This window comes from Puntigrus tetrazona, chromosome 20 (genome assembly GCF_018831695.1).
Source record: "Puntigrus tetrazona isolate hp1 chromosome 20, ASM1883169v1, whole genome shotgun sequence".
Classification (NCBI taxonomy): Eukaryota; Metazoa; Chordata; class Actinopteri; order Cypriniformes; family Cyprinidae; genus Puntigrus; species Puntigrus tetrazona.
The window spans coordinates 19,344,215-19,369,816 of NC_056718.1; the positions used below are offsets into that span (position 1 = coordinate 19,344,215).

The 25,602-nt window shown below is 36.7% G+C and overlaps 1 protein-coding gene across 1 annotated transcript in view; it reads left to right on the plus strand.

Moving 5' to 3' along the window:
- galnt14 (UDP-N-acetyl-alpha-D-galactosamine:polypeptide N-acetylgalactosaminyltransferase 14 (GalNAc-T14)) overlaps positions 1-23,126 on the plus strand; it is a 32,144-nt gene extending 9,018 nt beyond the window's left edge. Inside the window, 17 exon segments of the mRNA XM_043219806.1 lie at positions 6,602-6,700; position 7,110; positions 10,174-10,240; positions 10,369-10,434; positions 12,771-12,892; positions 13,588-13,675; positions 13,937-14,021; positions 17,011-17,030; positions 17,033-17,116; positions 18,054-18,077; positions 18,080-18,179; positions 19,046-19,138; positions 19,244-19,327; positions 20,136-20,232; positions 20,235-20,282; positions 22,426-22,545; positions 22,924-23,126. Of these exon segments, the coding sequence (XP_043075741.1) occupies positions 6,602-6,700; position 7,110; positions 10,174-10,240; positions 10,369-10,434; positions 12,771-12,892; positions 13,588-13,675; positions 13,937-14,021; positions 17,011-17,030; positions 17,033-17,116; positions 18,054-18,077; positions 18,080-18,179; positions 19,046-19,138; positions 19,244-19,327; positions 20,136-20,232; positions 20,235-20,282; positions 22,426-22,545; positions 22,924-23,082 (1,357 nt within the window). The 3' untranslated portion in view covers positions 23,083-23,126.
- The last annotated feature ends 2,476 nt before the right edge of the window (positions 23,127-25,602 follow it).

A 25,602-nucleotide genomic window follows, 5' to 3' on the forward strand; every position in this document is an offset into this window, starting at 1 on the left:
TGTCAACAGAGAAAATTATTGATGAATGTGCTTTGTCAACTAACACCTAACCATGGGTTATTCTCAGTTGCACAGTCTCCAAAAAAATATGCAGGTAGGTGTCAGATTCATGAGAAATCATCTAGAGAGCTTTTGGGGCCTCTATAGCAGTGCAGTATTATTCTCTATAAAATAATTCATGCAGGGGCTTGGAGACAGTAGAGAGAATCTCCGATAAAAGGTGAGGAGGCGGCTCATTATGCAGACCCAGTGCTCTAATGCTATACTCTCTTTCTCTCTTTCTTTCTTTCTTTCCCTGTGTTGTCTATTTTCTCTGTAGCCCTCGTTTCTTCCTTCCTCTTACATGACTCAAATGCCTTTGTAATTACAGTAGGAACACCACACTCATTGTTCATGCTGTTGTTGACCAGTAGCAATATTGAAATTTCCAGGGAAATGCAATCAAAGTGCCAACGTTACCTCTTAATTAACTTAAGCTGAAATTGAACAAACAAAGGATAATTCTACCGTTCCAGCAGGAGCCAATGTTTCATTGTGGCTTTGGACGTCAGTATAGATGCAAGGTATTTGTTAGTGTTGACTATATTTGGTCAGTAAATATAACCTTCCCAGATTTATGTTCTCATTTAACAAGCTTCTTGGATCTTACTGCATTTTCTCATAGTGCATGATCAGATTAGAGTATATTAAGCAACCTAACACAGTGTATGCTTCCGCACTAAACATTTGCACTCAGTTTACAAATTCCTTCAGGTGTCTTCAGGCAAGTTTAGTCCTATCAATAAGGAGAAGGCAAAAAGTGCTACGTCTCAGACTAAGCTAAGCCAGAGCCTTCTATCAAATGCAGAATGAGACTTTGACAGCCATCTGTGGCAAGACCCTGGTCCTTTCACTTAGCCTGGTGCCCGAACCTCATTTTGCTGCAGAGAAAAGAGCCACCACCAGAGGAAATTAGCATGAACCTCAATTCAGAAGGACTTCCATTCCTCAAGGGCTAATAACTGATAAGCTCAGGCGCCAGGAGCTTTGCAAATGTTGTTCATTAAAGCTGCCATTTATTCAATTCAAAAAGAGGCTTCCGAGTCACTGTGATGAAACACAGAGGAAGGGGTGGAATATAACCATAGCAAAGATGGTCTGTAGTTTTTAAGATTGCTAAAACACTATAGTTTGACTTGATGAATTTGCACTTATGTTTTTACAGTCTACTTGGCACCTTCTTCCAGGAAATAGGATATTTTCCAGTTTTAAACAGTTAGTGCTGTTCTTTGAACCTTCCAATGATTTTTTTCAGTGACTCCTTCCTCCTTTTATAAGCGAGTCATTGAATCATTCTTTCTGCTTATTTGTTCAAAACACTTTAGGAGTTCAGGAGCAAAACAAGTGACTGTCTTTATGAGTAAGTCATTGAGTGAGATGAAAATATTTACATTTTGCTAAACTGTCACAATATCATTTATGTTTCATGCCAGCAAAGCAAATTCAGTTGCATTTTAACACCATAAGCAGGGAGGGATTTAGTGAATTTGGGGCTCCAGGCAAATATAGAAATGGTGGCCTATACATTTACACACACCTAGATAAGCGTTGAGATTCTCCTTTTTTTTTGTTGTAATGCTTGCTGCTGCAGAATGGTGCCCCATAGTTGTGTTCAGTTTTTTTATATTTTTCATTTACATGGTATAATGGGATTGTTTTATTTACATGGAATTTATTACATTTTATTCTTTATTGTTGTAGACCACAAAATAGCAATTGAGATACGTTTACCATTGAGATTCAACCTTTTTTCAACATTTTTTAAGTATAGTCGTAAGTATAAAATATTAAATTATGTAGTATTACATTTACTGACACAAACTTGTTTAGGCATGATGGGGTAGCTCACATGCAAAATGTACATTTATTTTTCATTATTACATTTGTTTGCCTCTCTGTGCCCACTTACTGTATTTTTAAAAGTTAAAATAAAACTGTTTTGATTTATGTTTTACTGTTTCTGTTATCAGACAATGACATGAATGTAAAATAATGACTGAAAATCGACCCATAAGACTACATAACCAGCTCTACCTTCCAAGATGTGAATAGAGCCGGCGTCTCATAAAATCAAAAAGGATAAACATACAATAAAGACAATAGCTGTGCTATACCTGCTTGTAAAATTACAGCATATCTGTGTTTTAACTGAAAGTGCAGCTCTTTAAACAGAACGGACCCAGAGACATTCAACTCGGACACTCAGATGGTTGTCGTGGTGATAAACACTGTACACAGCAACCATTAGCACGTCTGCACTTAATGTGCATCTCGTGTATGAAAAGCATTTTAGGGGGCCCTTGGCTTTTGGGGACACAAGGCAGTCACCTACCTTTTCCTAATGGCTAAGATTGCCCCTGACTATAAGTGCATCCAAGGGCAAAAATTGAGTAATAAAAAAAATAATATGACCCATTTACACATTTGGTCGGAGATCATTTTATTCGTTCTTAGATATCCAGATTTGGCAGGAATTTATTTTGTTGTAAATCTATCTTCATTTCTTGATTAATGTAGTCAGGGACTGGACCCTTTTACAGCCATTTACGAGTGAAATGCTACTGTAATTCAATGAGTTATGGCCGTTGTTTAATGACATTCAAATAGCCTACATGGCAATGGTGAAACTAGGAATTTGTAAATCAATACAGTGTTAGCAACAACAATCTATAGATCTCTGCAATGATACGAAGCCATTATGCTAGCACCCACAGACATTTTTACATTGCAAGCAGTCTTGCATTTTTTTTGTTTTTGAGGGGGCATGAGTGAAGGTAAAAACATTGTAATTTACCAATTACAACACTTTCGCTGTACAGAAAGAACATCAGCAGTATCAAAGAACGTTTTAAGCACTCACAAAAACTATCATTATAATCACTGAAGTTGTTTATACTATGAAATTAATATCCTACTTAAATTGTACTCTAACAGTAATCTGCATTCTGTTATCTGAGTTTAATTTCCTCAGTGAACAAGTAAACAGATCAACTCTTACTGGTCACTGCATTCATAAGCCCAGCAGAATCATGTGTGATTGGTTATAATGTGCAGCACTGTCGAAACGTGTTCGCCTTTGACTTGATTTAAATTTAGCAGCTTACATTCTAATTATGCAGGTAAGATTGTATGAAATAATTTAAATATATATTATTCTGCTATTTTTTTGTCTATTGAAAACTGCATTCAAAATCCACTTCATGAATCTTAAGGGGCATGTGCATTTACTCAAAAAGGACACAACACTGAAATTCTTTTGTTATAATTAGCAATATGTTAAAAAGTAGCTGTTTAATTTCTTCCGGCCAACAGCATGATTGACAGTATTTAATTGACGCCTTTATGAGTTGCATTTTAGACTTCATATTAAAGAAGTGTCATTCTTTCTTCTAATTAGAGTTAACCACCGTATATCTACTCCCACTGCTGAATAATGATGGGCATGTACGTGACATTCCTGAGAGGAAGTGTCTCAGATCATCAGCAGTAGCCAATTAGACAGTGCATTCACACCAGCATTCTTCCAAATCAAGCACAGGCCCTTTAAAATGAAGATCTCATGCTGATTATCAACTTGAAAAAACTGTGATATCTCTAGTTTTCCCTCTCATTTCCTGTTAGTTCTCCATGGCCTTATCAATAAAATAAACAAAACTGCTTCTTTTTAGAGGTCTTTAGTTATTTTGGGCCATCTAATGCAAGTGAGCGTGTTTAATTTTCATCGTAGCTCAAGCTTAATGGAAGACATGCTGTCTTCTGGGCCTTTCAGGCTTGCCAAGGTTGAAACAGTGTCACTCGGTTCCCTAGAGCTCTTAGACATCCTATTGTGTGTGTAACAAAAGCAGCACCTGAAGGACGTTCGCATCTCCACAGAGAATCTGAGACATGAATGCATATTTTTGAGATAAACTTCCATGTCGGGTCCTATCATTGTTCTTTGTATAATAAACAATAAAACATATGCAAAGCAATTACTCAGTAGAACAGCATATTTAATTAGCTTTTACTGCCTTTTCCTATTTGTAATATGCAGCATTTTTATTGGTAAGGCCATATGTTGTGATTTTTGTCCACCAGTAGCAGTCTCAAGGAAAGTGAGTTGGATACATCATAATGAGAAACGCTAAGACCACATTCCCAGTTCACAATTTTCTCATGGATGCATCCATCATTTTGGCAAAATATCAAGTACACAGCAATATGCTTCCCCTCTCCCAGATGTTGTTTTCTGACAGAAACTCTAATGATGTTCTGTGTTTTGCTGTTTAAAGCATCCCCCTATCTCAAAAGACCTTGGGCTATAGCTGCACTGAGCGATGGATCCCGCTCCCAGGCTGCCTCCAGTAGAGGCTTCAAACAGCATATAAAGCTGTGAACACAACCCTTAGCTCATAAAGTGTGTTTAAGGCTGATCTAACTGTATTCATGAATAAGCAAAGCGGGAATATATATGTACTTGATTCGAAAGCAAATTTATCATGACTGTTTAACCCCCAAAAGTTTTGTCAGAAAACATAAATACATCTGCACTTTGCAGTATGTGTGTTCGTCCAACCGAGCGCTGATTCTTTGATTAAACCATTTTAAAGGCTCTGGCTTGTCTAATGATTGGTGAAATTTATATCACTTTATTTCACAGTTTGACTCAATATTTAAATGATTGCATTAGAGTTGGGTGGGGGGCAGAGATGGAAAAGGCCTAAATTACACTCTGCTAATGCAGTAAACAGTCAATTTCAGTCAGTTCGCACTTTTTCAGTAGCAGACGTTCCAGACAAATTGGCTCCGTTTCAAAACCAAGTGAACTTCCTACGTAGACAGCATTGTAAAACATCATTCATCAAGCTGAATAACTTGGAAAATAAGTTTTACCCTAATATTTGTGTATGTTTTAAATGGTATGCTTATTAGTTTAATTCTGAGCTTAGTTACATATTAACAGTTCATTTTTGTGTCCATTATTCTGCACAATGTGTCCACTATGGTTTGTGTAAAAATGCTATTTGTAAGACTGCCTGTGTAGGCATCAGACAGCAAGGCAGCTCACCAGATTGGAACATAGCCATTAATTAAGCAAGCCATATTGAGCCCCAAATTAAATACACATTCACGTAGGTGATTATGATGTAAGTATGCTGCTTCTAATATAACTAATTTAAGAAGGTTTCAGTAGTCGGTTTACTTGAGACCACTTTGAATTTTTGGTGATGTTCACAGATGTATAATATGTGATTGCGTGAAGATAATGCTATGTTATGTTTAATGTTTGCAAAAGCCATAAAAATGGAGCACATTGATAGAGCACAAGCACCTTTGATTTTGGAAGTGTTTTCCCCATTTCCAAAAAAATCTTCTATAGCTGTCAGTTATAAACCAATAGCTCCAAGTTTAATAAAAAAATATATATATAATTAAAAACCGATAGAAGAAATTTTGAGTGATATGATTTCATGTAATACTATTACACAAATGTTAAAATATAAATCTAAATGATTAAAAACAATTAATTTTTAATATTAATTTACAAATATGACATTTAAATATTTAGATAACATTACATCACTCTCTCTTACAATGCTTTGTGACAATGGGTGGCCAAAGCATGACAAAGTCTTTCATTAACAAAAATTAATAAATATATATATATATATATATATATATATATATATATATATATATATATATATATATATATATATATCTCAACTGAAACAACAATTTCTCTCCATCTGTGTAAAAATTAAAAATATTATTGGAGAACAAATGTAAGTATAGATTGGGAGCACCCCATCCTGTCTGAATCTAGGATAGAAGCTCCTTACAAAGGCTATCCTCTGTCTGTTTTTACTCTCTGTAGGCTATTCTCATACACCGAGGCCAAATGGCTCAGTGGGTAACCTGTTTTTCCATTTTTCAGTAGTTGTTATACAGTAGTTTTATGTTTTAAGTTGGGAACGCTATGTATACTTTATCCCATAAGAATGAATTGGTCAGTTTGATCTATAGTTTTATCCACTGACTTTACTATCAAAATCTTGTCTCCCGAATTTCTGAGGTGGAGCACTGCAGGGTAATGGTTGGTGTTTACCGCAAGTCAGAATGTTCATCCTCAAAACAAAGTGCTTTTTACTGGCCCACTCTTTCTGCTGTTGGGGTGAAGCAAAAATACTATTTATTTTTAATCAGATCTTCCATTATTGATGCTTTCGCTCCTCTGGGTTCTGCCTGCTGTCCTTTCCATTCTAACCACATGTTCCCTCTTCCTCCACACAACGGGGTGCTGTTGGTCTGTTAACGGAGGCAACATCTCTCTTAACCATGGATCATGTTTTATGTTGTTTATTCTTAAGTGCTCACTGGATACTAAAGCATCTTAAAAGCACTCACTTTATGCATTTCTGCAGTTACTGTTGTTCGCCATATGCTAAGGGATGACTTGACCTCCAATACGTTTGATTATTAAGTAGGTGTAAATTCAGCAAAGGTTCTGCCACACATTAAACTTGATGCTTAATTAGTACCACAGAGTCTCATTATTTTGACTCCCTTCTGTCTCTCCCAGGTGTACAACACTGCACTATGACCCTGACCTGCCATCCACTACCATAGTGATCACGTTTCACAATGAGGCACGATCTACCCTGCTGCGCACAGTTCGGAGGTAAGACTTAAATCCATCAGTTCCATTCTCATATCATGGCGCATATTTGTTCCTTTTCCTTTTGTGTCACAAAGAACACATGTAGCTTTTCGCCCCGATTGAGCTATCTAAAACTGGTTACTATTATTTCCTTTTGCCTTATTCACTTTCAGACAAAATATGTAAGAATTGCACCTTCAGGGTTATGACTATTTGTCACTGAGGTAGTATTTTCAAAGGAATGGCTTTGTATGTTATTTATCCATAAAAGGTTCATAGTAGTACCTTCAAGGTACATGTTATAATTCTGAAGTACTAAAATGCGCCTTTTAGGGTAAAGTACAGATTAACGCCCCAGTAACAAGCTTCCCAGAGATACAATTATTTGCACTTTTTTTCCTGTGTTGGTGCAGATGATTTTCCCTTTCAGTGTTAAAAAGCACTTGGCTTTCAGTCTTGACGTTTGACCTACTGTAGGTAGATAGAGCACTGAGTAAGTCTTGCTGTAGCTGTAGGGCAAGGCACGTCAATATAGCTTAGAAAAGTCCACAAGAGCCTAAGAGTGCATTTTAATCCTAAGCATTCCATAGAGTTCCTAAGCATTTATTTTATATACATAAAAGTGAAGCCTATTTTTAGGACTACACACGTATACCATATTCTGTATAAGAAAATGAAGCCAACTTTTTTTATTGCATTAAGACATTATTATCCCCATCTTCTTACTGCCATGATGCTAATTCTTTCTATGACTTGATGGTACTGTAATTGAGCTGTGAAAAATGATACAAATTAACATATGAATAAAACATATATCGATTTAAGCAAAATACATTTTCTTGATTCTAACTATAATGTGAACATTTACATAGAACTTCTTTGTAATTTTGGTACTGTATGTTTTTGTTAGATTAAGTCAGAAATTGTTTTTGGAGCGTTAACAGTATCCAGGTGCAGTTTGGCTCGTGTGGCTTTAGTGAAGGGATGTGGTGTGAGGTGTTTCGCCCTGGAGTGTGTGGTATCTAAACTACTCTCATCACACATTAGTCACGGCAGCTCCCGTACACAGCAGAAATGACTTCTGCCCTGCTTTAACCCTGAACCTTTGTTAAAGTTACCAGCCATTTAACAACAGCTCCGATAATAACGTCAAAAATCCTGTTGACTGACTAGATAGGCTCAGACACCTTGATGGCAAAGCAGTATTAAACCTTATCTTTCTATGACCTTTTCCCTATGTAGGGATTTTCTATCTCTTATGCACATGAACGCACACAAACATCTCTTCACATGAACGCTCTCATAGACTAAGCATTTACACAGAGTGGGTTTGAAGTGTAGGCCCCAGGCAGTTTTTGATGGGTGTTGCTGCTGACAGAGGTTATTACTACAGGGGAGTCCTAAGAGGTGGAAGAGAACTTTCTGGAGCATTTCCTGGTTTCCTCAGTCTTTCCTTGCGGCTACTTATCAGGCAAAGGAGAGCGAGCGAGAGAGATGTGAGAGGAGGTATGGGGAGAGGCTGTTTGTTTTTCTTAACCCCTCAGGTATAGGGTAGGTCAGAACAGTCCTTGGCGACATCCATGCAACACAGGCACTTTTTCTTCCTGTCTGAAGATGAGCAATTCCTACTGTAGACAAAAAAAAGCAGTTCAGCAAATAGATAAGGACGGATGTGAATTGATTTGCCAGAAGGGCCTTGAAGAAACCTTTTTTTAAATTCTTGTGTCAGTGTGATTGATATGCAAGCTGTTATGTAATATTATTTGCATCCAAAGAGTTTATGCTAACTTACTACATAAAGAGTTGTTGAAGAATTATTTATTCAGTTTCATTTATTGATGTCTTTATTATATAAACTGCTGTCACCATTTCATGAAATCAATTAAGGAGTAGATGCTGTATATCGTTCAAGATGGCAATAAATTACTTTTTTTCCCTTCTATTTGTTCAATTGTTAGTTCAGAAAAAAAAACATTTTTACAACTTTTGAATTAAATGGCCTTTTTTGGGAAGACTAAGTTACAGTATGTTTTTATAGCTACAGTTTTAGCTTAAATCTCATGCAACATGCACACAAAAAATTTAGTTTTTACACAATGACAATAAATTGCTTGAATTGACTTTGGATAAAATTGCCTGTAAAATGCATGCATGTAAATGTAATGTAACTTTTTTTCATCAACTGTGTTTGTTCAAAGCCAATGTGCTACCCTGCTCCTACAAAGCCACCAACAAACCAAAAATCAATAGACTGACATTCACTTTCACAGTCGGTACAGCACTGATAGGAAACAACAGCAGAAATTGATGTTAAAAGTGCTTTGATTTGTAATTAGTCTTTGAGCAGGTGTAAAACTATAAGAGAGACAGTATTCCAAATGAATACTTCAATCAAAATAAATCAGCATTAAAAGTAATTGTCACTTGAAAGCAAAAACATCTCAATGAAAAGCATTTAATTCAAAGTAGTATATGTAAAATGGTTTGATTGTTAAATAAATCCCTGTTTGAGTGAAGCAAGGTAAGGCTGAGGAAGGTTGATTGATTGAAATGTTGCAATGATGCAGGATCTTATATTAGCCTTGTACTATAGCCTTGTTTCTGCTTGTGGGAATAAAGGTCTTTTGTTAGGTGACTGAGGGGAATATGAGGATCCTACAGCTCTGTAGAGATGCAAAGTGAATTTGAATTGTGCTTGTGCTTACCTGTTTATATGTGAGCGTTTGAATCTGTGCGCATGTGCTGTACAGAGGAGAACTGTGATGAATGTGTCTCACTGACTCAGACATGTGGAAACATACCTGTGAGCGTGAGTGCAATGCAATCAGTCACCTAGTGTGAGGACAAAGAAAAGAGGTTTAGAGGAGGTCTGTGCTCTTCAACTCCACAGCAATGCAGCCCCAGTGTCTCACTTCATATCTGGCTAACAACATAACTGCTTATTTATCTCTGGACTTTTTGTAACACATTTTTTGTGGCACTGTTTTACAATGTTAAGGATAATATTCTTTAATGGTTTAAACATATTCACTGAATAGTATAACAAATTAATTATTATTATTATTATTATTATTATTATTATTATTTATTATTATTATTTCTATATGTAAATAAACTAGACTTTTTGATTGCAGTTTCTGAATTTCAAATAAATTTTTGTCAGTGGTATTTTAGTATTATTTATATAAAATACAGTGTTTATTTGGTTTTTTAATTCATTTCAGTTTAAATACAAACTTTAGTTATTTTTATGGTCATTTGTTTGTGTATTTAGTTTTAAATTATACTTATTTTCCTTTTTTTTTGTAAATTGTCAAACTAATTTCTATTTGTTAGTTCCCAAAGTACTATTTCTAATCTTCTTTTAGTTTTAATGTAATGTTTAATTACTTAATTTTATTTCGATTTTAATTTAAAGAAAACAATTTCTCACTTTTAGGACTTTTTATTTAACTGTACAGCAGTTCTAACAGTTTTATTCTGTTTCTCTTAAGTGTGTTGAATCGACTCCTGTGCATCTGATTCATGAAATCATACTGGTAGATGATTTCAGCGAAGATCGTGAGTACTGTGCATTACTGCATATTTGAAATTATATGTTAAAAAAGAGAATATTCTAATGTCACACAGTGCATAATGTATTTGATAAATATTTGAAATAAATATATTTGAATAATTTTTATTTTCAGCAAATGACTGCCTTCTTCTCACCAAGTTGCCAAAAGTAAAGTGTCTTCGTAATAAACGCAGAGAAGGTAGGCCAGTGATGACATCTCTGTCATTCTCTCCCTCTCCCTATGAATTAAATATTTCATTTTGGGCTGGCAGCATGCCTGTTTGTAATACCATCCAGACTCTAAAAGCAGCTGTTTGCTTTTCGCCCGTGTGCTGGTGAGTGTTTTAACAGCAGGTGGTGCGTTACTGGGAGGGTGACGGTGAACAGACTGTGAGGAAGATTACTGCACATTGACTGAAACTCTGGCCAGTGTTTCACACTTTCTTCCATGTACCAGTTGCGCAGGTGGAAAACAGAGCTGATACAGTTTTGCCACCACACACTCACACTGTCATCCGTATCTTTCCATTCGGATGAACAGATATATTGAATCTAGAGGGTGACGGAGCATGGATTAGTTTGCAAACAGCTCGCATAGACATAGATTTATACTTGTGATAAAAAAAAATAAACATTTAAAAATCCATTTGTAAGCAGAGCATTTTGGTGTGCATCTAACTGAAAACATTGGTCTTAAACTGTTATAGCAAATATTGATTTTGCCACTGCTGTACAGCCTGTGGCAGATATTATGCTGGCCATTGTTTGGAATGGCTGTTCGAGGTTAAAATGGCCACTTAATATTTAATGAAATGCCATTAGCATGGTTTAACAACATTATGGATGTTGAAAGGTTAAGCCATCTTTATGGCTGGTTACCTTTTTGGTAAATTAAGCAGGTCAAGCTTTACATAAATTTCCATAAAGCGATTTGGATTTAAATTTCTCGTTTAGTTTATTAGCACTATGCTTTTAATGTCACTGGGCCGAAATGCATTCAGACGTTAATAACTAGATTTTCATACATTCTGAAGGTAATATGAGCAAGGCTTCCTCATTCAAAAACCATGGTCATTATGCAACTATACAACAGTGTTATAGATGGATGGATGGATGGATGGATGGGTATATATATATATATATATATATATATATATATATATAGATATATATATATATATATATATATAGATATATATAGATAGATGCCAAGGAAACATTTTTAAGTTTTGATCTCTAGTATTTTTAAGTTTAAGTTTTTTTCTTTTAATACGTGTATTTTATTTTATTTTATTACAGCTTTATTTTAATTACCATTAACACTTTTTTAAATATAATTTTAGATAACAACACTGTTTCTGAGGTTTTGTAGGTGATCAAAAGTCCCTAGGAAAGTCTCTATGATATACTGGTCCCTAGATGAGGCTTGATTCCTTCCCTTATTTTAGTCTGTTGGATTTATTTGCTAATTTCATCATCTGCCAAGCAAAGTCCAATCACTTAGAAAAGTAATAGCACAGCTTTTCTTAATAAGCTGCAAATAAGCTAATCAGTCACGTCCCTAGCTAGTTATGCATACAAGTTTAATATCAGGGCTTAGGGTTTGTTCCCTAAACCAAAGTATGAGCAAGCAGCAATAATAATGATAACATAAATAAGAATAATAATGTAATATTCAGTCATTAATGGCAAGAAAAATGTAAAGTTCTTATTAGTAATAATCATCCAGTTGCTGCCCTCTCCCTGTTTATTTCAGCGCTCCGAGGTTCCATTACACACTGTCACACATTGTCGCTTAGACAGCATTGATTAATGCATAAAACCCCTGTGCAGCCAACTCTGTACAAGAGAAAATTGTTAAAAGGTTTAAGGCATTTAAACCCTATTGTCGTCCTGAAGCTACAAACAGGGTGTGTGGTTCTGCTATGTTAACTCTATTAGCTGTAGGTGAATGTAATCTCTGCCATTCACTCACTCTCTCGCTCTCTCTTTCATTGTCTGTCTTTCTCGCTCTCTCTTTCCTTCTCCATCTGCCCAGTGCATACACAGAGGGGCCACACTGGCCCAATATGCATGCACACACAAACACAGCCTGCTCTCAACAACTCTGTAGAGGGTGCGCTCACCCATCTGGAAAATACAGCCTTATTGAGGATGAAATGGGATTTTTAATTGGCTGAAGTTGCCGTGCAGCGTGAAACTTTGCACGAGTCTTGCACGCTTACAATTATCATGCATCCTCAGTCAGGCTCTACCGATTAACAGCCTCGCCTTCATGGAAAAGCTTCTTGCTCTGATTCGATAATAACCATAAGGCTTTAATTGTCCCTTCAACTAATCAGATTTAAATGGCTCTTCTCGTATCTTTTTCTGTGAATGAGATTGTTGAGTATTTGTCAGTTTAACAGGCTTCTCAACAGATGTAATGTGCAGCTCTGATGGACGGTGAATTCTCCAGTGTCTGATCTGTGTGTGTGTGTGTGTGTGTGTGTGTGTGTGTGTGTGTGTGTGTGTGTGTGTGTGTGTGTGTGTCAGGGCTGATCCGGTCTAGGGTTCGAGGGGCGGATGCTGCAGGAGCTGGGATCCTGACTTTTCTGGACAGTCACTGTGAGGTCAACAAAGATTGGCTGCCTCCACTGCTGCAGAGGGCAAAAGAGGTACAATTTTATACTTATTCTTATTGTGTTCTACCTAGATTCTGTGCAACTGTCTTCTATTTTAGGTAATTTTCAATAGAAAAGAGTCAGCAGGCAGAACGGAGGCGGCACTGAATGCAGCACCACTTGCCGAGCACATGCATGAATATCCTGATGCTTTGTTCTGTCTGCTAGCAGAACCGTTATTTGACGTATTTTAACAGCATATGTTAACAAGCATTAAATTAATTTTAAAACTTTTGCAATATTTTGTGCATATAAAACTGCTAGCAGCACATATTGCGAAAAAAAGATTATTTTCACCACAAAAAGGTGACTTTTTCACATTCCTCAGAGACATTTTTTTAATCCCACAACAAAATTCACAAAAACATTTTTTTAATGCATTTCATAAGCAATTTGAGGTAGCTTGAAAAGCCAGTAGTGCTGACACATGTCAAGTATTCTTTTCTTTCAGCAGGACAGTAGCATGAGAGAGTTGAGTGATGAGGTCAGTGCAAATGCTGTAATGATGTTGGACGAGACTGTGTGCACATTCACTCGCTCTTAGTAACACAGATAATCCCAGCTCTCACTGATTTTCCACCTCCTTTGTTGTGAGATCAAGCTGAACAGACAGAGAGTTGAGCCGTCCACATTCTTTATCAAATCTCTTGTGTTCTTTTGTCTCATTTTCTAATATTTTCATTTTTCAGGACCCGACCTGTGTCGCCAGCCCTGTGATTGACATCATTAATATGGACACGTTTGCCTATGTCGCCGCTTCCTCAGACTTGCGAGGAGGTAAAGGCTACAATTATAATCCTTCATTTGCTGTCCCACTACTGACATCAAGGGCTCCGGTCACAGTCCCCAATCAGCAGTGTCACACAGAAACAAATCTAACAATTAGCTCTGATGAAAGCCGTGGCCTATCATCAGCAGTACACTTTAATTATCACACACTGCGGTGTATAATTATGACTTAGAAAAATTAAAGTTACAAGAAATTGGAGCAAAAAGATCTTCATTGATCTCCTTTTTCTCTTTCTGTCTCTGCGGCAGGATTTGACTGGAGTTTACATTTTAAATGGGAGCAACTATCAGCTGAAAAGCGAGCCAAGAGAGCTGACCCTACAGAGCCTATTAAGTAGGTGAAGAGAAGCAGAAGGGCTTTTATTAGAACTATTCTGCTAAATCAGTACAGAGGTTTGGTCCAGCACATATTGGGCTTTGAGCACCATGTTTAAAATCTACAGAGAAATTGTTTTTATTTGTTTACAAGTCCAGTTAACCTTCAAGGGAAAAAAGGTTTAAAAGGAGGTTTAGAAACCACATGATATGGCATTCACGTTTTATTAAAAGTTTGTTAGCATCACTTTAACTATTGTTTGTATTTAGACTTGGGCACTGGCACAAACTGCTAACCATAGTATTAAACTAACGCGGTGGTTCTCAACTACACTGAACAAACATTTGGTGTAGAACCTATTTTCCTCAGATACTCCTAGTAAACCTCACAATTAACCAAGAAATGCCAGTCAATTAATCTTAATATTTTAAAGCAAGTAAATTGCTACAAAGATATACAAAAGCATTGCAATACCCACATCTAGGTTATAGAATGTCATAGAATCTCAGGAGGTGGTATTTTGGTATTTTTGTAACTTACACCAGAAGGAAGTTAACTGGAGGCACCCTAGCAACTGCAAAGCAACATCAGTCAGAGCACCTTCAAAACTGCATAGCAACATTCTGGCAAATACTCACTAATTGGTTTAATCTTTTTGAGATATACAGTATGTCTGATTATAATTATGTAGTATTGGTCAAAATTTCTGTTTTAAATTGATGTACTGATTAATTTCAGATAATTTTCAATTTGTTGGTTGTTATGCTGTGATTGGTGAGAACTGGCTCGGTCTCAAATACATAGGGAGTGAGAAGACTGGAGCCTCTTTTACACATTGTGGGGGTGAGTTTTACAAGGGCAAGAATCACTCATGTTTTTCTCCAGGAAATATAAAAATCAACTTGGTTAATATTGTTTTCCTCCATGTTTAGCCTTGTAACACAAAAATATGTAAGATGAAAAGTTGTAGATGTGGATAAATTTACTACATTTTGATTAAAGCATTTTTAAGAATAGCATGCACTGTTCAGTCATTTCTGGTTAGAACAGGGGCATTTATTAGAAACCTAAATAGTATTTTCCTTTTCATGTTAGAGAAAATGTATTTGAAGTATGAGGTTCAGCCTTATTGATGATTAAGAATATTATTATTATACTATAATTACAAACATTGAGTTACATCTCTTTGATTAATCAGTTTTGATTATTTTATTATAAACAAAGTAACATCAACATTTAACCAATCCTGGTAGTTTTTAGTCTTCCTCCGTCGTCTTTCTCTCTGTCTCTCCTCTTGTTATGGTGTAATTCACACTGTTCCTAGCGCTCTCAGAGGCTGTTGTAATGAAGGCTGTTAATAGCTCAGATAAGCAGGCAGTCAGGCTGAGAGGGGCTCAGATCCCGTCTGCTCCTGTGTGTGCTGTGCACCGATGCAGCACTGCAGACGGCCTGGGTCTCTCGCAGCCCATCCACCAACAGATGCAAAATAGATCAGTGGTAACTGAGTCACTGAAAGCTGTGTGTGTGTGTGGAGCGCAGATGGGAAGCAGTGGTGTGTATTTCAAGTTGATATGTGAGAAGGACAGCACAACCATGACCCCTGTCTGACAGCCAGTTTATGTATATTTGTGATGTAATACTCAAACTTTTGTGAATACTGAAATATCCAGAAGAGTCTAGGAATGGATGATTATTGCAAATGACTGATATGATTCTGCCATGTGTGATTTGCAACAATTATTTTTACCCTAACTACTATAGTGAGTAGTTTTAGCTTTCTTAACCATATTGGAAGACTTCATCATTCCAGGATGACAATGGCAAGTTTCTAGTATGTTACATACACTAGCTGCTCAATACTTTGTGATGGTAAAATTTTAAAATATTTTTTAAAGAAGTCTCTTAGGCTTGCCAAGGGTTCCATTTATTTTATCATCACGGTAATAAGCAATACATTGCTACATAATATTGCACGTTAAAATAACAGTTTCTATTTTTAATTATTCATGTGATGGCATATTCTGGATATTTTTATTTGCTGCTCAAACATTTCTTATTATTATCTGTTGAAAACACTGCCCTGCTTAATATTTTAGTAAAACACTGTAATAATATTTTGTAATAACTGCAATATTTTTTCCAGATTCTCTAAAGTAGAAATCTTTTGTAAAATTATAACGGTCTTTACTCTTACTTTTCACCAATTTATTGCCCCCATGCTATATATAAGTATATTTATTTGAATAGAGTAATTTATTCCAAATACATTGGTGATTACCAAAATTCGTTCTTATATGAGCATCCCATAAGATATATATATAAGTGGTGTTTGAAAAAGCAAATATTGATTTTGCTCATACCTGGTATGTGTTCAAACTTGTAACCATTCCACGTGTCTTGTATGAACAACTCGAAGTATGCCACTTGTGCACTATTTATCATTTTATTTCATTATTTAAAATGCATTCACACTCTCGTCTGTCAGAAACCTTTGACAGGCTTGTCCACTTTCCACTCATTTACTGAGCCCAATTGTTGAAGCTTTTAAGCTTTGTTTCTGCCTTCCAAAATGAGATGAGAACAGACGTGTGAAAAGTAAATGAATCTGAAATGAAAGTACGTGAGTGGCCCTGAGAAGCAGCAGATGAAACAATGTGTCCTACCACTTCACAATGAGAGATTACGGCTGATGAAATTCAAATGCTTCCATAATACCGGAGCCGTTTCCTCCAGTGTCCTTAGTGTTTGAAGCAGCTCTCTGGGTGCTGTGATTTTGAAGGGCAAGCTGAGCTTCATCAGGAGAATGAGAACTGGGCTGTACTGTACCCATATACCCTCACTTCAGTGGACTTTTTATTCTCTTTCTTCATTCCAAGACTCTTCCCAGAAAAGGAAACGTTTTCATACATCTATCCTGAGTGACAGCAGTATTTTAAGCAGTCACCTGGACTGAAGTGTTTAGTGTCAAGACTTAATGTTCACTCTTTTTCATTCTTTCAACCCTCAGAACGCCCATCATCGCAGGAGGACTTTTGTGATTGACAGATCCTGGTTCAATCGCTTGGGAAAATATGACACGACCATGGACATCTGGGGAGGGAGAACTTTGGTGAGTTATTACTATGCATGAGAGCACCTGTCTGGCGGCGCATAAGCTTCAATCACTTTTTTCCCGATCGAGCTCTGACAGAGGAAACTTAGGGTTGTTGTCTCATCACAGAGAGGAAATGGCACGCAATGACATTTGAACTTAGAAATAGCTCTGGAATCAATTTTCTTAAATAAAGGCACCAAAATACGGTTTAACTGCTATGTTTTTCTTGGCTCTGTAAAATACTTAAGAGCAATGCACTGTGGGGAATTGGATGGTTCCTCTGCACTGGGTTCAACCATCATTAACCATGCATATGTGACAGAATTAGACTGGAGCTGTTACAGGGCTGGTTTATTCAGACTTAAGTAGGCTACTGTGCTCATAATTGCAAATGAGCATTGGGCAGTGGCATATTTAGACAGGAGATTTCAACCGTATGATCTAATTCTTGGCATGAGAGTAAAGTTATATCCTGCAGAGCTACTTTAAATCACATATACACATGTCAGCAAGTTATATTACTCTACATGACATAATATTCACTTGCATTTTATACATTTCTGCAATATTAGCTAAAAGATTATTTTTTTAAGAAAGGAATACTTTTATTATTTCTATTAATACTACTGTTAATTCAGCAATGATGATTTAAATTGATTTATACATTTATAACATTAGTAAATGCGTTTATAATGTTACTAAATATTTCTTAAGTACCAAATCAGCATGAGAATGATTTCTAAAGATCCTGGAACATTTAAAAATGGAGTAAAAATAAAATAATAGTAATAAGAAGAATAATATTTTTTTATTATTAAAAAATGCAGCCTTTGTAAGTAATAAATAAATAAATCTCACTGATTTCACACTTTTGTTAGAGTGTACTCACTAAGACCATAATGCTTAAAATACTGTGTAGTGCACTGTGATTGGAGTTCACTGTGTTGTGTTTGTAGAGATTTCTTTTAGAGTATGGATGTGTGAGGAAGCCTGGAAATCATTCCTTGTAGCAGGGTCGGCCACGTATTTCGCAAGAAACATCCTTATATCTTCCCAGAGGGCAACGCCAACACCTACATAAAGTAAGAGTCCTGAGAAGTTCACATACTTGTAATAATAATAATTCATATCCAGCATATCCAGTTTTTGCTAATCTATTCATGCTGATAAAGGATGTAACACTTTTTATCAACATCAGAAGACCTTGTTTTGTCCTTGGGGGTTGTTAACCTGTAAATTTGAATATGTTAATCTGTTGGATGTTTTTCTATGTTATTTGTTGAATTTTCCTGCCAAAGATAGAGATAATACTCAACTTCTGCCTGGAAGAAAATCTGCTGTTTAAAATTTGTTTGCTTTTATCACGTTTTGCCTCTGGGAAAAACCTCAGCATGAAATCGTATGAAATATTAAGGGCATAGCACAACATTCTTTCTGAATCTGAATTGCTATGCAGTGTGCTCAGTCAACAAAATCTGTTTCCTCATATAGTTCAGAGGCGCCTAATAAATAATTGCTGAAGGCATTAGCTGGCTTTACTAGATACTCTTAAAAACTGTGTCCTTTACATCTGTTAGAAGAGTTATGTTAGATGTATACAGTATAGAAATCAGATATGGTTTGTTTTTTATGTGTTATTTGTTTTAGTGTATAACCTGCAATAAAATGTGAAAATGAACCAACACATGTGCAAAAAAACAAGTCATTGATGTGTATATAACACCCTCATTTCCCTAGAATGCGACATAAAGTTTTCTGCTCATTTTCTTCAGAATAACAGTTGCAAGTGCGTTTATTTCCTGTATTTCCTACACTATTTCGAGTAGCTGTACTGATGAAATGGCAGGTCATTCTAATGATCTTCTTCAGGCTGAAGTGTGTATCTCTGAGTGAAGTGTTTAGTATAGCACACTTCAGTGTTCCCATTCAATGCTCTTTCTGTTTCCAGGAACACCAGAAGGACTGCTGAGGTTTGGATGGATGAGTTCAAACTGTTCTACTACTCAGCTCGGCCGGCTGCTAGGGGAAAATCTTACGGAGAGTGAGTGACTGATAGCATGTGTGTGTTTATGTGTGTATCTATAATGGGAAGCATTAGGCAAAAGATTCATCTCTTATTCCGCTCATTCTCTTCCTCTCTTATCAGCATTCACGGCAGGCAGGAGCTCCGCGAGAGTCTTAAGTGCAAATCCTTCAAGTGGTATCTGGACAATGTCTACCCAGAGCTCAAGTGAGTTGAGAGTCAGTGTGGTGTTTGTATTTGAGTGTCTGTGGGTGGTGATTGATAATTGTAAAGCGCCATGTTATTATTTAGCGTGGCAGTATAAGGCCGCTCTACTGTATGTCTAAATCGGTTTCATTGTACACTAGTTCTCTTGAGGGAATGATTTTCCACCCACTATGGCAGATTTTATTTTTGTCTTTAAAAAGACAAGTTTTTATGCCACTGTTGTTAATTTGGTATCTAAATTAGTTGATGTTGATGCACCTTTGCAGACATTTATGAGAAAATGTAAAACTGTCATACTAAACTAAAAACCCAAAACATTTAAACATTTACATTTTGCTCTTAATGTAGCAGATACAACAGTTCTAAATTCTATTTTGTTTGCATCTTAATTGATTATAGAGAAATAAAATGAATAATATGAACATGGTTCACATATGCCATATATATTGGCATTGGACGTATTTGATGAGAAATAGTGTCCCAAAATGTGCTGCAATTAAATTTCAGTATACTTTTTATTATACTGAAATTTATGAAATGTTTTTTTAATCATGTGCTACTCTTTGCTTTCAAGTAGAAACTATTGACATATAAAGGGTTTAGTTTATTATTTAAAATGATTAAAGGGTTAATTCACCCCCCAAAATCAAAAGTTCTGTCATCAATTACTCATAATTAACTTCTTCTCATAATTAACTACTTATAAAAAAGTTGAGCCCTTTAAGTACTTTTAATTTTTATTGTTCCCCTCTCTTTTTGTGTGGTATTTATTATAATAACACTGTAATGTTTCATTTACCGAATCTAGAGTTCCTGATGATTCCGATGCGAAGTCTGGTGTGATCCGGCAGAGACAAAACTGTCTAGAATCTCGTATAGTGGAGGGTCAGGATCTCCCAGTGCTTACACTCTTGCACCCTGCAGCATCACCAAAGACGTACCAGCAGCCAATCAGGTACAAAACTATCTTGCAATATATAAGAAAACCATGCTTTAAGTATTAATTGATCAGCTTTGGAACTGCTGTCGCTGGAGGAAAATAGTGATTTTGCATTCTCCATGTTATCCAATTTGGTGTTCACAAAACTTACACCATTGATGTTGAATAATAACCATTTACAGCATATCTTGCCTTCAAGCACTGTGCTCAAACATTCAACTGAACAGTTTGGTGAAAATAGGAGGAGGAGCAAAGGTAGTGTGCGCTAGGAATCAGTGACATCTTACATGGTTAGGAGTTGCGACTCTGAGATGCTAGATTACATTAAATGCTATGCATCCAGGGCATGTTGAAAGGGCAGCTTTTACAGCAGGGTAATGGGATTTAATTCAGGTCACATTTGTGCACTGCTGTGTAATTATATTAAACAAAGAGGTGCCTCTGGTCTCTGAGCAGCTAATCTGCCCTACTGTCACCCTTCATGGCTCCCTCACCTGTGCATGAGCCTGGAAGAAAAACACAATTGTGCATCATTCGAATTGAATAGTGAATGGCTATTAAAGTCCATTCAATTGCTGGATATTAATTAAGCTAGCAAACAGTACAGAATTGAAATGTGAATTTCACTGTTTTATATGGTATTAAAGTGCAGTGAAATTCAAATAACTTTACGTTGTTGAGGTTTTCCACTAGGATTTATCAATTAACAATGTTTGCGTGTATTTACAAGCAGCAATGAATTTTATACAATTATGCATTTATCATATTTAAATATGATATTTAATATATATTATTTCAATTTCATAGACATGGAAAAACATCCAGCTCAGAAAATTAAAGGGAACCAATTCTTAAACTGAAAATGTGTTTCAGCCAAAGCCACCAACTACTAGTCATAAAGTCTTAGACCCTCATTCTACTGTTTATTTAACTGAGCCTCTCTCCTGTTCCTCTGTGGACCATAAAAAGTTGTCTTTTTCAGATGTTTATTCTCTAAATTATGAAGCCGAGAGATGATTGTAGACAGTAGAGTTGGGGCCGGAACACCACAAAAGTGATTTCAGAGCACTTAAGTGTGTTCACAACACCACAAGAGCATGTTTCCTGCTGCCTGCTGCGTGTGACCTTGTTAAGCGCCTGTAAGACTTACCAGATGGGAAGTGGTTCATCAGTGGCTCACAAAAAGCACATTTTCTCACTGCCCTCATGCGTCATTCTCTCCTACGTGTCTCAGAACAGCAAATGAGACCACCGTCTCAAAGGAAAGCAAATAGTGTCTATTTTCTTCCAACATCTCTCTCTCTCTCTCTCGCTCTTTCTCTGTTTACCTTTTTAAGTAGAGATGACATATTAGAACAGACATTTTTAAATGAACAAGTTTGTAAATGCTCTAGCTTGTTTCCTAATCTAGTTTTTAATAAATATGTCATTGTATACTATGAACATTGTTGGCTCTGTCATGAATTGCTTATGTCCTCTATTAAGTGTCTGGTAAATGCATAAACGTAATATAAATGCTAAATCTACAAATGATAGATTTTTCTAAAGCTAATTACAAATTAATAAATAATTGTGATATACTAGAAGACATACATTTATTTAGTTTGCCATTTAAAAGGTTAATTTGGCATCAGTACAATCTGTCACTTAACGTTTAAAGGATTTGTTCACCCCAAATGGAAATTTGCTGACAATTTACTCACCCTCAGGCCATCCAACATGTAAATGAGTTTCTTCATCAGAACAGATTTGAAGAAATTTACCATTTTTCACTTGCTCACCAGTGGATCCTCTGCAGGGAATGGGTGCCATTAGAATGTGAGTTCAAACAACTGATAAAAACGTGACCGTAATCCACACAGCTCCAGTCCATCAATTAACAGCTTGAGAAGTATTAAGCTGAATATATGTAAAAAAAAAAAAAAACTAATCCATCGTTAAACCATTTTAACTCATCCACTTCTTGTGTTGCCTGAGAGTAAGCACATTTTCATTTCTGGGTGAACTATTACTTTAAAATATATGTAAGACCTTTGTATTTACAGCAGTGTAATCTGTTGAAATCTGTGCGATTCTCTAGAAAGAGAATTGCTTTTGCTTTTTCATTTTGTTATACATTGGTTCAGCATCAGAATAGCCTATGTTCTTTCCCGCTCAGGAGTGGATCTACACCCATGGACAGCAAATCCGCCAGCAGCAGCACTGTCTGTCCGTCTCCACCACTTTCCCTGCCTCCCAGATCCTGCTTGTGCCGTGCAACATCAGCGACGGCAAGCAGGTACCTCCACTGACGAGAACGCAGGAGACATCCGTGACACACCATAAATCAGGCCGCACTTAAAAAGCTCCCGGAGGAACCCACTGACATCAGCTCTATGAGTATCAGTCCCAGCGTTACACAGCCCCTCAGGAGAGGCTTTACTCTCAGGCCGATGTCAGCGTTTCCATGCGTCACATTTGTCATGTCAGTGTCAGGGACGTGTGGCATATTGTAGCATCAGAAAACATTTGCTTTGTTTGTTGTGCACGGAGGCGTACATACAAATAGATGCATGTGAAGTATGAAAGCGTGCTATACATTACATGCAAGATATTTTATGCTGTCCTCAGCTCATGTGCACTTACACATGTGTTCATATGCCCTCTGTTGCTGCAGCGTTGGCAGAAATCTGGCACTCACCTGGAGCACCTGGCTTCTCGATTCTGCGTGGACAGCGAGATGGCTCTGGACGGCATTGAAAGCAGTAAAATGCTAGTGATCAGCCCATGTGAACTGTCAGCACACACTCAGAGATGGGAGATGCCTTTCTCGTGATCCTTCCTCCTTGGCTTCTCCTCACGTTTCAGAGCTCAGCTGGAGTCAAAAGATGGATAGGGAGGCAGAGAGAGCGAGTGTGTACCTCCAGGAGGGCTGGGCATCTGTGTCCTGCTGTTCTGCTATGTCCACTCCCTTTGTCTCTTCGGCACACCACAGGTATGCTGGGATTTGTAGAGCGCTCTGATTCAATGACATGACCTCATTACTGCCGCTATATTAAAAAAAAATCAAGTTCTGTTAATTGCTGAAGGTAACTTTTAAGCAAAACAAACTCGAGTGAGCTTTAGAGATAATCATGCAAATACATAAAGCTGAAGTGTTGATGTTGTTTCCTATCCCAGTTTAATATGCAAAGTCAATAATAAGTAACCTGCTCGCTGGCTGATTCCCCAAAGACAATGTGACTGTCAAAACATTGCTCTGTTTTTTGAGCATCTGAAACAGGGCAGCATTTCCAAAAGGCATTGTAAACCTAAGTAGACTGTAGAAATCAGTGGCACCAATGGTCTGTACGATCAACTGAGACTAAAACATAGTTTTAATTCATTTAAATAAAGCAGAAATAAATACAATATGAATATTAAATTAACTTTCAATAAAAAAGTAGAAATAAGTACTGAACTGAAATAATTACAACATCAAAAAACAACATTAAACTGAACAGAAATAATTACATCGTAAAACATAAAAACAATACTAAATTGACACTGCTTCTTTAAAAATTCTTCACAGCCCAGCCTGACATAGCAACAGTGGCTCAACCAAAGGACAGGATCACTTTTTTTTTTTCTAAACAATGAGTAAAATTGTTATTAATTACTAATTGTTTTTATGTCATAATTATATTTACTGTAATCTATGTTGTTGTTTTTTAAAAGTATATTTGAGTACTTCCAATAGAAAGCAATAAATTGTTACATTTTTGTACTTAAAAAAAAAATAATAGTTACTTTTTTATGAATGTCTGTTTCTGGCACTGAATAAAAATGAAAAATGTAACTATCTTACGATTCAGATTTTTGGTTCTCAGAATTGTGTGATAAAGTCAGAATATTCTCATAATTCTGAGGAAATGTCAATCTTTTTTCCACCCAGAACTTGGGATTGTGAGTTTATATGTGACAGTTCTGAGGGGAAAAATGTGAATTATGTAATATAAACTTGCAATTGTGAGTAAACAGTCAAAAGCACAATTCTGAGAGAAAAATAATTAATTTGTTAATTTGCTGTTGCAAGAAGAAAAACAGAACTGTGAGTTAAAATTACTTTTTTAATTTAATTGTCGAAAACAGCATCCATACATTCAAAGCTTTATGTATGAACTGTAACGCTTTCTCTGTTATTGGTTGGCTGAGACTCTTCTTCCAAAACATCAATGTTGAGCCTGGCTTTTTTTTTTTTTTTTTTCAAAATGGTGGGGTTTTTTTTTGCCGTGTTTGTCCTTCTGACATTCTTGCAGCATAGACAACTTCATTGATTATAATGGTAGTGGCCTAGTTATGTAGCCCATGCGTCATGCCCCCTGCTTGCAATGTAGACACTCTGTTGCACTCAAGCCTTGACTGCATTGTGGGGAAGGAATATGGTTACTTAAAAAGTAGCACAGGTATTATGGTATATTATACATGTAAGAAATATCACATAACCTGGCTTATTACACCCAAAATGTGTCTCAATCACTATATTTTAAAAACTGATAAGCCTTATACTAAAGTTTGACATACATCCATAACAACCAGTCTAACCTAGCCATTCTGCCTGAATGTGTTATAGATGATCTTCTTTTCTGTCTTCCTCCCTAGGTTCCCCAGAGTGTCAATCATACTGATGCTCTCCAGAACAGAGTTTGGCAGCTGGACGCACACAAACTTGCGGGACACACACCGAGTGTGACACACACACTCACACTGGAGAACAGCACACAACCTTTTAATTTGTTATGCTTGAATTTACCCTCAACACGAAGCACTTGTGAGATACATCTGCTAGCACATCGGCATACAATAAATACCCTATTTTTCTTAATTGCCTGCTGCTCGCGTTTATTCCTTGTCGTCTGGTTGCGCAAGTAAACAGCGATCAAACTATATTTAAGGTAGTTGTTTACATGATCATCAAAAGTAGACGAATCCCAAATGATTCGCACAGGCAGCCCGCTTTAACTAGGCATGTCAGCACAGCCTCATTAGTCCATAATATAATGGCATAGCTGCTGCATGCAGTTGCAGAGAGCAAAGTTCTATCGTGCAAGCGAATGAGCTCGAGATGGGCAGGAGTGGTTTGTTCTCACGAGCTCTGCGGTCGCTGCTGGCAAGTGGAGAACTGAGACTGTTTGCCTAGAGGATCTAAATAAAGCACAGCCACATCGCCACACATGCCCAGGCGACAGGACAGGGAGGATCCAATTACCACTTCCTCAGTCTGTCCTCCTCTTCTCATTAGAAGGCTGAGTTCTGCAGGAGCTGGGAGAATACTGAGACTCAGACGTGGTGCATCTCAGATGCCCTCATCACTTGC